The sequence below is a fragment of the Gambusia affinis genome, linkage group LG05, assembly GCF_019740435.1.
Source record: "Gambusia affinis linkage group LG05, SWU_Gaff_1.0, whole genome shotgun sequence".
Taxonomy (NCBI): domain Eukaryota; kingdom Metazoa; phylum Chordata; class Actinopteri; order Cyprinodontiformes; family Poeciliidae; genus Gambusia; species Gambusia affinis.
This window is the reverse complement of record NC_057872.1, coordinates 15,822,488-15,835,662: the sequence shown is the minus strand read 5'-3', so window position 1 is coordinate 15,835,662 and position 13,175 is coordinate 15,822,488. Positions and strand designations below refer to the sequence as shown.

Below are 13,175 nucleotides of genomic sequence, written 5' to 3'. Positions count from 1 at the left end.
AATCGTCTTTTTCTGGGATCCCTCCTTAAGTTCACCTTATCATTCTAGATGAAAGAACTCTGTTGCCACAGTCGATCTCTGCACTTGGATCTTTTACAAAGCCCCAACATGACAGAGTTTGTCAAAAATGTCTTTATACGTTGCAGAAAATTAATTATTTTCACAGAGACTAGAGGGCAAACCCAAAAACTGAAAAAAAGTCTGTATCACAACCTCCTATTGCAAGACAGGAATATTTAATGCTACCTTCAGTAACAACTGAGCATTGCTTAAGCACTACAGCCTTCCTTACTATTGTTTCTTACCATTTCCATCAAATTACAACTGCATGGTTCTGATCTCTACTTCCAGCAGGATAATTCAACATGTCACAAAGCTGCACTCGTCTCAAACTGTTTTCTTCAGCACAAGAATGAGCTGACTGTGCTATAATGGCCTCCGCAATCTCCAGATCTTCATTCAGTAAAGCACCTTTAGGATATGGCATAATGGCATATTTGTATCGCAGATGTGCAGTTGAGAAATGTGCAGCAAATGCATGATGCTATCATGTCAATATTGATCAAAATGCGAGGAATGTTTCCTGCACCTTGTAGAATCAAAATCAAGGTTCTGTTGACAAAACACAGAGTCCAATCTGGTGCTCGCATGGTGAACCTAATAAACCAACCAGTGAGTGGAGTGTTCACAATGCATTTACAGATTAGATATAGTATGCTTGGCATGGTATTATTCTTAAACGTGGCATGGACCCACCCCCAAGGACCTGACGCTGTCAGCACATTACTTCCACTCATCTGCACAAACACAGAGGTGTAACAGAGGAGAATTAAGGAGGCTGTAATAGTGAGATGTGATGCTTGGTTGTAAGACAGCATGGCTAATTCCCTGGTTGTGTTATCTCTGAAAGACAGATGTTCCCCAGCCAAGATTGTGGTGCGTGCACACACAAGACAAAGAAGGGAAGAAAAAAAACCCTCACACACAAACTGGGAAAATGTGTGAACATGGAGAAATGCACAGAGGGACAGTTTAAAATAGTTTTATTGACAAAAAACAGAGATCAATGATTAAGATAACATTATTTCTGTGCTTCATTAAAGGACACAATGTATTTCTGCAGAGTAAACAAAAGAGAAAAACCTATTATACTTAAAGAAAGTTTTCCTTGCAGGACATGGATTCACAGCAGAGGATAAAGATCATTTGATACATGGCTTCACCCTGTGGCTGTCAACTTCTTGGGTTAGATAACCATCCATCCTATTATGCCATTAATTCAGTTAGAATGCATGGCCACATCCTAAAACACATCAATCTAGATGGATGAGACAAAGCTTCCTGTCAATGCACAAGTCAGGGGTGTCAATTTCATCCTCTGCATCCTCTTGTCGTGCTTGCCTAAATTCCTGTCTCCTTTCCAGGCTCTTTGTCACGTCTGAGAATATTCATAAACTGCTCCTGCAACCAAGCACAGTATCCATAATTCACAGAGCAGCCTTAACGGCCTCATTGAAAGGTTGAACAAATTGTTTATAGGCCTTGTAGCAAATGCGAGTGGTTGAGTGTGATTTCAAGGAGGCTTTTTCCACAAATGAACATATGAAAGTAAGTACAAACATTAGAGCTGCCTCATAGTCCGTTTTTTATCCTCTCGGCTCAGATCTCCCTCCTCCTGTTTCCGTTTAAACAGCTTCAGTTTTAAGTCTCCATATTCAGATAATTTCTTCCTTAATCCCTTCAGAGGAGCTCCTCGCTTAACTTTCTAGTTAAGTCAGTGAGACACACTAATACAGGATAAACAGCACACACACACACATACATCTAGCAAATTTCACTTATCTGATGCAAGTACAGCTGTTGGTTGCTTTGCTCAGATGGTGTGTGTGTGTTTGAGTATGCTTATTGGCTGTATTAGGGAATTTCAACGGTTAGGGTCCAATCAAGTTGTTGTTTTGAAACACGTGGATTTTAAAGCTGTTAATCCAGGATTATTTCCCCTCTCCTCGTTTTATTACCGCCGATTACAAAGAGGAAAAAAAAAGTCATATACACGAACACACACACAAACAAACACTAATTAAGGTTTGGTTTCCCTGGAGAATGAGCATGAGCATACTGCTGAGGTCTCTAAACATAGCTCAACATGGCCTATAGGTTGAAAGAGACAAATTTGGTTTATCTATGACTACACATAAGGAATTAGCTAGCACTGCAAGATGATGTGGGTCTTTAGTCAGTTCAGCTATTTACTTTATATCCAGTTATTGCCAGGTAATTTGTTATTTTTTACAATCCGAAAATACAGGTTTATGGTATTTCTGGGCATTGAGAACCATTTTAACCTTTAGGCTAATTTAGGTTTCTGACACTTTTCATTTAAAAACAAATCCATTGTTTTTGAGACGGATGTATGTATATATGCATGGACAAACAAGTAAACAGATAAATGGGTACATTCCTCTGTTTCCTTTATAAGAAATAGGCCCATTCAGGAAACGTTGAGAGATTTTTTGAACATGCAACAATCTGGATTTTCAGTTAAAAATATTTAATAATTTGTCATGTTCACATGACAATGCAGGTCTACAAATACAAATATTATTCCTTATTCCATTTTCTTTTCCCATACTTATCAAGGTCAAAAAAAAAATATTTACATCAAATTTCATAATTTGAAGGAACCCTGGAAAAACAGACGCCTACCAGCGCTGGCAAAGCATCCTAGAAAAGAATGTTCATCCTTTCACTAAAGCTGATGTACAGGTGAGATTATGTTGAAGGATTTTTAGATCACCTGAGGCTTTGTTTGTCCAGAGGCCCATCTCACACTGGGTCAGCTTAGAATTATCAGACATGGCTGACCGCCTGAGTTCACTCACCCCCACAGGAGTCATTAATCAGACGTTGTTGCGGATGAGCTGTCCAGACACATGCCACAACACAGAGGCGTAACCACAAAAAATGCACAGACGCATTAGAGCCTGCTTTAATTAGGAAAAAAAAATGCTGGATGACAGAATGGCTCCAGGTAGTCGTTCTTCAGGGCCTGCAGAGGTGAATCCCTGTACACTAACCACAGCAGACATGGATATGGGAGAAAAAAGTCCAGTCCACAAATAAAGCATCTCATAAATCTGCAAAACTTTTACAACATGGACACACACACACACACACACAGAAAACATATCTGCAATTTTTTCCCTCCTGGGGTATATTTAATGCTCCATAAAAAAATAAAAAAAACTGATCAGATCAGGGTATCAAACTGCTGCCAGGCCTCTCAGCTTGCAGCAGGGTCACTATCTGCAACAAGATCTCTGATAACGCTCTTTTTATTTTTTAACCAGGGTTGGGATTTTTCAAAGACACCACACTGCTGTGGATGTTCATGGTGTGTTGTGTGTACTAACAGAGACGGGACATGGAGAGATACCTAACTAAACAAACAAAAATTTACAAACACATCATCATCATCATCATCATCATCATGGTGCTATATAAATCTAAGCCTTTTGATCATTTATTTTTGCACTTCTTTAGTCGGGTATTATGATCAAGCTACCAACAACTTTAGAGAATTTTAAAAACAAGTTCATTTAAATTTACAGCAGATTTTCTCTATTCCAAAAAGAGGAAAACTAAAACATTTATGCACCCTGGTACTATTTGGTGAAATGTGCCTTGGCACGGGTCAGAGGAACCAGGTGTCTTCTAAACACTTCCAGCATAATACTGACTGAGTATCAGAAATGGTAATTATTTAAACATGAATGCTTTGCTGATGCAATCGGGGCTTCTAGGAAAAGTTTGCACATGTTCTGTTTGTGTACAATACGGACAATTACAGAAGCATTTTTCCTACCTGCTCCATCCATTCCAAAAACATCATTTAAGAAACATATCACTTCTGTCTACATTTCATACATTTATATTGAGGCTCTAAGTTTTTCATACCCTTAAATGAGATCAAATGAGATAAGTATCTCTCAATACATAATGAAAAAAAAAAATGTAAAGGACTATCTTTTTTGTTGTTAAGCTGTCTTTTATTAAAAAAAAATGGATGAAAAAATTATTTACCTCTGTCTCAAAGATCCATGGAAAAATCTTTAGTAGCATTTTAGGATATACCAATTAAGATAAAGATTTAATAAACAAGAAAAAAAAAATCAAGAAAATATTAATCAGTCCAAAGGATCAGATACTGAACTGGTTGCTCACCCTGTTTAGAAGTGATAAAATAAATATGATTTGTTTGTCCATAAATACTAAATAACCATTTCTTTGCCAGAGTCATCAGTGCACTGAACTATAATGTGCAGTAACATTTTAAGTGGATCAGTTTCATCAATCTTGACACATTTTATAGTTTGCATTTTAATACTTCTATGAATCAGTTTTCACAGCCTTTTAACAGGATTTTTGTGAGCAGTGTCTCATGTTACCTTACATAATAAGGTGACTGTTCTTTTAGCATTCTGAAGCTGTAGCTCCAGTGACCAAATACACACAGCGCCTAAGAAATGTTTCTCCGTTCCATTTGTCACGTCACAACTTCAAGCCTTGAATGCATTGTTTGGAAATGCTTTCTTGCACCAGAATTGCTTCATAGGTACAAAATAGTCAAGACAAGAATTGTATCAAAATCGAATCTAGTCTTGTTAAATTTGAGTTTAAAGAGATACTAATTAAATTGTGTAGTCAATATATTTTAGGTCTAACTAGAGCAAAGGCAATTGTTCTCTTTTTTTTTTTGATTTGAAGTCAGAAGTGGCTGTACAGCTTATGGTAGAGATTTGAAAACATTTCAGACTCATTTCTCTGTGCTGAAAGAGTAAATTGGTACACAGTCAATACTTGGTTTAGAGCTGCTGGGGCCAAAGACATTCTCAAACACCTTTGGCCACAAATAGCAAACATATTTATAGGACTAAGCCTTTACATGGTGCTGCACTACATATTTCAGACACTGTAGGAAATAATTGTATGCCACAATGCACAGACCCAGGCTTTTATGTCCTTAACACTGTGGGACTATTAAAAGGGCGGTAAGGGAAGACTTGTGTTAAAAAGTCAGTTGCTCGTTTCTCGGTTATGCAAGTCACGTTGAACACTCGAGCGGAAACAGAGCGAGCGAGTGAGAGATGTACTCGGCAAGAGTTAATGTCAGATTCACTCTATTGTCTTAAGTTACAGAGTTCATCCATCCATCCATTTTCTAAAGGGATCAGGAGGGTTGCTGGTGTCTATCTCCAGCTACGTTCAGGGCGAGAGGCGGGGTTTACCCTGGACAGGTCGCCAGTCTGTCGCAGGGCAGTTACTGAGTTTAACCCCCCAAAAAGGAAGAAAAAAAAATTAGAAGCAGGAAGCATAAACTGGATACCATAAAAATTCAAGCATTTACATAAACACTGGGCATTAAAATCACAGCGCATGTAAAAATAGCATAAAGTGTTAATAACTGGGCTTCTCTGACAATGGTTAGAGGGAAAGGCAGTTCTGCTTGTTGTGCTGAGGAAAAAAGGATGGAGTAATTAACATGCTTCTTTTGTGTTTTTGTTTTGTGTATGTGCGGTACATTCCTGCTCGTACAAAACTGTGTGGGTGTTCAGCAAAGGTAAAGCATTCAAGGGCTGCTGGTGAGAATTAAACCTCTAAAAACTAATTTCTTTCATCGGCATCTGTCGAGAAGATTAGGGGAAGCATTACTCAAGTATGCACTTATTTCGACAAAAGCATTTAGCAACTAACTGAAAGAGATTGAGTATATTTTTAACACCGCTCTGTTTGTGCAAATCAATTTAATCTTTGAAAAGCCAGTACAAAAAGGCACGTTGGAGAGGGCACAAAAACTCCAGGAAAACACGATGGGGTGCAGTCAGTGCTCCATGGGGGCCTCTGCTTTCTCTTCATCGTCACTGCAAGGTTCGTAGTCGTCGTCCACGGTTGGATCTTCGTCTTCTTCCTCGATTTCTCCTCCCAGTTCGCCCAGCAGCTGTTCTGCATGCTCCAGCATCGGCTGGTCGTCGCATCGCAGCTTACTGTACAGCTGCAGGGAGACAAAAGCAGATAATGCCAGTGCTTGAAGGATGGAAATTGCTGTGGAGCAGAAAAAGGGAATGTTTTCATACGGCTGCATCTAATGAGTCAATTATTTTCAGCAGCCTTGTGGTCATGTTTGTAATTGAAAAGTGGTTCTCAAAGTGTTTACCTGGATAAATCAAGGCTAAATAAAAAAGGCTGAAATACTGAAGTGGATCGACTAGTCATTTTCTGGTGTGAAGTTCTTATATGATATGATAAAAATATACCATGGTTTCTCCAAATGGGGAACCATGGTACTATTAAAATGAGGTTTTATTAGTAACGATGATATCAGTTTTAAAAATAATAAACCAAACATTGCATAACAACATTGAGATGTGACCTCAAGCCGACCCCTGAGCTCCGAGAAAGCTGGAACACAGCATGAAACTTTACATCTAGTGAGGCTAAGGCAGCAGTATTGTAGAAGTATGAAATACTGCCACCTGCAAGTGGGAGTAGGCAGTGGTGATCTGTTGATTTTGCGTGAAAAACTGGAGGGACCGGTTTATGAAATAGCCTCTTTGCACAAATCTTTAACAGAACAAAACCTACAGAAACAGCCCTAATCACACTGTACCATTGCCCCATGGACCTACAACTGAATGGGGGCCAGGAAGTGTGCATTACAGGTCAGTCGTATGGGCTGCTTTTATAATTGCAATGGACAAACTAGCGTACCAAACCGTACCAACCTGTGCCGTACAGCTCAGTAGTTAGATTTAAGCATTTCAGCATTAGGCTACTTGAAATACCCAGTCAAATCTGTGATCCGTCATTGGCTACCTCAGCTTTGCTGAAGCCTTTTTGCCCTTCATGTGTCAAATTAGCACATTTGGATACACAGTTTAGCAGCTCAAGAGACAGAAGAAATCTCCCATTTTTCTTCCTCTTGCTGTTGTGAGACGCATGCACTCCTGTGCACACACAAAGACAGTAAAATGTGATTTGAAAAAAACAAAACAAAGACAACAAAATGCAGGGCTGTTCAAAACTGCCAGCAGATTTATCTCTGTAAAATAGCCTTCTTGTGTGTAATTACTGAACTCGAAAAAGGGGCTGGATGATGAGATTGTGGTTCTGTATGCACATTCACAGTATGGAAAAACAAATGCAGCCATTTAAATTTAACTACCGTTTCTAGAAACATGGGAAAAGCAAGATGATTGTGCTCAATGCAGGGAATCTTATTTAGTTTTAAAAAAATGTGTAGCACAGAGCACACACTCACTTAAGCTTATGGACAATACACAGCCGAGCGCCATCATTCTTAGTAAAAGTGTAACGAGGCCAGGGGAGTGAGTGAGAGTGACTGCTTTGCCCCAGGACCAGTCTCTAAGCAACAGCAGGTCCTGACAGGAGACACACAGTCCCATGGGAACTCATTTGGAGTGGTAAAATGTGTGCTCTGTGTGTGTGTGTGTGTAAATTTAAGCGGATGCTGTCTCTGCAGATCGGAGCTCCGGGGATGCAGAGCGTGACCCAGGTCCAGGCACAGAAACAGATACCAGGGGGGAGAGGTGACCCTGCCAGACTCTTTCAGAACACCACTGCTGCACACACACACACAGCCACACAAACCAAGGGATTTCCATTACAGCGTTGTCACTTTCAAATGCCTAGAGATGTATACCTGCAAAAAAAAAAAAAAAAAAAAAAAAGAGAGGCTTGCTTTACAATAGGGTTGGCGGTAGGCTTGGCTCAGAGCAGAGAATACTTGCATGTTGCAGCCTCGGGCAAAAAATAGAGTGGCGTATTTCACGTGAGCTTCATTTGAGCAATAATGAAATACAAGAGGCGAACATTTGCAAACTTTGTCTGCTTTCTAAGCCACTAGAAGCTCCCTGGAAATTCTATCTGCAGGTAGTAGATATTTTCTGCAAATCAATAGCACATTGTGTCTACGGGACGGGGCGCGATTATTCTTTGTGAAGGTTTGAGAGAGGAAAACAAACAGGAGCTATTCTTTACGCATCCCACAATGAGCGCTGCTTAGATCAGCATGGCTGTCGCAAAAAAAAAAAAAAAGAAAAAATGAAAAGACAAAACACAGGCATTTCTCATTTAGAGCAGCCAGGTTTTTTTTCTCTTCTCACTTTCACGGCCCAGAGAGCCGTCTACAGAGGGAGAGTGTGTGCGGGTGTGTGATCGTATAACTTTTTCATGCTTTTTCTTGCTCCACTTTAAAGTCATGGACCAAAGCGCACCTGACCACTACTATAACTGCTCGCATGTTTCATGCGGTTGTACAGGTAAGAATGCACGAACACAACCACTGTCGATATGTGCTCCTGAATTTTGAAGCGACTTTGGCTTTAACAAGTCGCAGCTTCTGTGGAATAAATATTGCCTCAGGATACAGTTCTTGTCAGCTTTGGGCTTTGATTTAATGCTTTTGAACCATTTTTTCCAGGGTAGGATGATAATGCAACATAACTTGAATGACTTTTTTAAATTGATGAACAGGTCTGAATTTATCTTTTACCCACACAAGGTTGAAATTATACATACAAGATGAAAAGCAGAGTGGCATATCTCTCATATGCTCTCACTAATATTGGTCCCATAAAGTTCTGGAGAAGTGGTTGAATTGATATAAATTTAAATTGATCAAAATGTTCTTTTCTTGAACCCCACTGGTAGTTTGTGGTTTGCATTGAATTACAATAGATACCAGCCTGATTTTCTTATTCGGAAACCAGTTTTGGTGTGTGTTTTGGATCATTTTAGTGTTGGGAAACCCAGCTGTGTTCAACTTTCAAAAGACAACTAAGTAATTTTGAAGAAATCATTTTTGTTTGTAGAAGTTTGTAGAAAATTAGATACACAATGTAACCTCTGTAGGTAGATGGTGGGTTAGAATGCCCTTGCAGTCACTTTCTTCTTATTTTCAAAATTAAAATAGGCTTTACCATAAAATACGAGTGAATGATATGTTTTTAATTCTCTCCCCTTTTTTTTTTAGATCCATTATAAATGATCTGTATTGTATCTGTATTATAACCCAGTATGAAGAAGATAAATGTGTAAAAGCTACACACCATTCGACCCTGTGTCCAACAATGTACTCTTTTCCTTCCACTGCCTGGTAGGCAATTTCTTCAAATTGCCTACCAAGCATATGGCAGATAAAAGACAGGCTGATTATGTGGTAAAAGCCTAATCATACCATCATTGTTCGCCCTCTGCTCCACACCTATGCTTAACTTCCTCTTTCATTTCACCTTTTCTTTTATTTCATTTGCTAATACAGCTGCATTTCTCTTGTCCACTTTTTTTTCCCCCTTTTCAGCTTTGCACTCTTACACTCCCCTTAGACGACCTTGCAGTCAAGGAGACGGATGTCTCTGCATGCTCTCATCTATATATTCATACAAAGAGCACACAATCGTCTACCATTTTGGCAGAATAGTGCCAAGTCCTCTCAATGAACTCCTTAAGGTCTGAATATTTCGTCATTAGACCATCCTTTTTTCCTCCCAACTTATCGGCTGTATCTCACTGCTTTATGAACACTTCTACACTGGCAAGGGTGTGACAGTGGGCCAGATTAGAGCTTCTGGAGTGTGAACAGGGCATGTCGCTGAAAATCTCCAGAGAGTTGACCGCAAAACTCACACAGACTCACATAACTTAACACCCCAGGTCAGCCAGTCATATCCTTGTAGGGGTAAAGCATTAAAATTACACGACTAGCCCCCTGCCCACAATCTGTGCTCGTGGGATACCCTTTCAACCACTTCAAATGGCTAAGCTTTTGACCTCTCTTTGCCCTAGCTTCCTTTGCCGCACACACACACATCCACGCCTTCACACAATCATACATAACACTGTCGCTGTGTGCATACACCGCAGATCCCTCCTCAAATCGCACCCTATCTCGAATTCCATTTCACGTCCGGTTTACTATTGATTTTACCCAGGCCCACTATTCACACCCCCTGCATCAACACACACACACACACACACAAAAACACACACCAAGTCTAATTCATTCCCTTTCCTGGTCCCCCGCTCTCTTCTTTTGCTCTCCAAATCACTCTGCTGGTCATCTCCTACTCTTTTTTTTTCCAATCAATTTTCCCCCATTGTTCTCTTTTGCAAAGCGGTTTGCACCTGATGCATTTGGCAAAAAACCCACAGAAATTAAATAATACAAACAGTTCAGCAAATTTGAGCAGACAGTTACATGTTACAATTACAAACTTCAATCTATTGTATTGGCATTTTAAGTAATAGAAATTATTGAATAATTGTACAAAAAAGATTTCCTTTTATTTCATAAGCAAATATCTGAAAAGTATTAAATGAATTTGTACTTAGACATTGTGAGTTAATCATTTGTAGAGCCACCATTTGCTTCTCTCCCAGCAGCAAATCTATGTCTCTACCAGCTTTGCCTGGTTTACATTTTTTTGATCATCACTTGCAAACTAGATAAACCAACATTACATTGGATAGAAAACAGATGTGAACAACATTTTAGGTTGCACCACACATGCTTGGCTGGACTTAGGTCTATACTTTGTGATATTCTAAAAAGCGACTTAAAGACCGACTGACGAGCAGAGCAGGAGTTTAAATTAGCTACTCAACCATCGCTGTGTTAATGAGAGGCTTATTAATAATCGAGAAATAAATATCAAGGCTGGAAACCTGATATCGTAAAGGACTGAATGCTATTGTTTTAACGTAATCTTTGTTCATCCTGTGGGGCGCAGGTGGTTGCCAGGGCAACAGTTGTGCTTAAAAAACAGACAGAGAGAGAGTAAAAAGGTAGGAGTGGTTTTGAGTTGATCACCTGTTTGGGTTACCGGTATTTTACCTTAGCTATGGCGTATTACAACAACTATAGTTTCTGAACGTTCAATAAACAACAAACTCGGACTAATGACCTCGTTTGTTTGTGAGTATTCACAACAAACATCCAATATCACAAATATATTTCATTAAGTTTTAACAAACAAATGGGTTCTACTGCGATAATTATGTGAAATTAAATAAATTAGTTTCCATCTTCAGAAGATTTGCCTTTACCTTTACAGAGCTCTTTGGTTCCTCCTATCAGTCTGTAGCTTCTCGTATTGAGGTCATCAATCCAAATTTTAGATCCACCATAACTGACCGACATCTGCTGGCTTCAGGTTTGCAACCAGCTTGTGACTGAGAAACCAGTAACTTTCTCCCAGTGTCAGAATCTCACTGAGGAAGAAACTGCGTTACGTTTTCTATCACTTTATTATTTCTGCTATAACTGATGTATATTCGCATATAAAATAAGTCAATAGAGTTTAATTTACAATTTTTATGTCTTCATGTCATGAGATACATCTCATTAAATACATTTTCTCTCACCAGATACATCTGGTGAGAGAAAAAGTAGATCTTGTTCTCAAAAAGTTTGGGCAGCCCTGATCTAAACAATTGTAGCTTTGGTTGTAGTTGTTGAGTTTCTGTCCTGCATAAAATGAAGCTAAACTACAGTCTCACCATTTATCAGCCTCCAGCAGGTATTTTTTGCTGCATTAATTTTCTTCCACACCTAGCATTATGAGTATAGACTAAAAAAATTTATTTTGATCTCATCTGACGGGCTTTTGTTTGGACTCATATTCAACAACAACTTTTATTTTGTCTCTATTCAAGGCCAGATTTGTAGAGTGCAAAACTAATTTTTATCCTGTTGTTGGTAGTTTCTACTGTGCATCTCTGCATCTGTTCCAGAGTTAACATGGCTCTCCTTGGTCCAATTGTCAATCTACGTGATCGTTATGTATTTGGAGGTATGCATTTCATTGTTTTTAGATGATGGATTTATATTTTAGGTGTCTTCTAAAAAACCTTGGGGCACCAAATTTTATTTAGTGGTGAATACGAGTGCATACCACACTTTTAAGATTTGTTTTTAAAAGAAATCAATCACTTCCTTCCATTTGATAAATATACGATAATTTGCTGGTTTATCTCATAAAACTGCAATAAAACACTTTAGCTAAAACAAGACAAAACCTGGAAAGGTTCAGTATGTATGAGTACCTTTGCAAGACTCTGTATGTGCATGTGCCTGCCTCACACAACGCCCCCCCTGCACACTTAACTTACCAGGGTCATAAAGTAAGTTATGACCCTGGCTAATTTAAACTCCTTGTAAGTTCTAGCAGAACAGAAGTGGACTGGTGCCAACACCAGCCGCTGGGCTTTGTGGGCCTCATTTCCAAGTTGGAACCCATTTTAACTAGCAGAGAGACATATCATCAATAATTAAAACTCAAGCAGAGGCTTCGAAGTAAAGCTCAGATTCAATCTAGATCGCATCTAAACAATGGACGGACGTGCACACATGCAACGCTGCAGAATTGAATGTGCTGTGAGGGAGCACATTCCACCTCACCTTTCCAAGGTCTTTGTGCTTTACCGTTCACATTATTCTTTCGCTCTACTCGCCCTGCAGAGAAACTGCTATGTTGTTTATTCGTCACGCTCCCACGTCTCGCACAATTTTTCCACAAGACTTTCAACCTATTTTCTTTGCCTTCTATCTCGCTAGCTAAGTACTTAATTTATCCCTTTTCTTGTTGCATTTTTCCAATCGCCTCATACTCCCCATTGCTGGCAACTATGATCAATATGCATAAGATTCCCATGCTCTCGCCCTCTTGCCTGTTGCAAACTTACTGCCTCTCTGTCTCAGTTGAAGACGCAGTCTAAAGATACTTAGGAGACAGTCAAGTCAATATACTGCCAGTCCGGAGAGAACAAACATCAATGTATTGTCACTAACCTGCCACTACTCATTTCTAAGAGCACATTTTGGTGTGGCAGATGAGTAGAGAAGATGCATAACAGGAGGCAATGGGGGTGGAGGGAGTAAGAGAAAAAAATAGTAGGTGGGGCCTGCCATCCTTTAGCTCAGGCTGCCTGATTTACAAGGCTATTGGATTTTAGACTAACATGAATCACTGGTCCACAGAGGTATTACTCCCTGACAGAATGACAGAATAAATGAGACACATCACTTGGTTTGTGTGTGTGTCTGTTTGTGGGAAAGAGGGAGGGGGGTGGCGAAGGGAGCCGGGTGAAAACTTTAA

General features: G+C 39.5%; 1 protein-coding gene across 1 annotated transcript in view; it reads right to left on the bottom strand.

Moving 5' to 3' along the window:
- Nucleotides 1–5,787: 5,787 nt before the first annotated feature.
- The window catches only part of si:dkey-12j5.1 (probable assembly chaperone of rpl4), a 28,377-nt gene continuing 20,989 nt past the window's right edge, over nucleotides 5,788–13,175 (bottom strand). Inside the window, exon 11 of the mRNA XM_044117702.1 lies at nucleotides 5,788–6,052. Coding sequence (XP_043973637.1) covers nucleotides 5,882–6,052 — 171 coding nt within the window. The 3' untranslated portion in view covers nucleotides 5,788–5,881. The remainder of the gene's footprint in view (nucleotides 6,053–13,175) is intronic.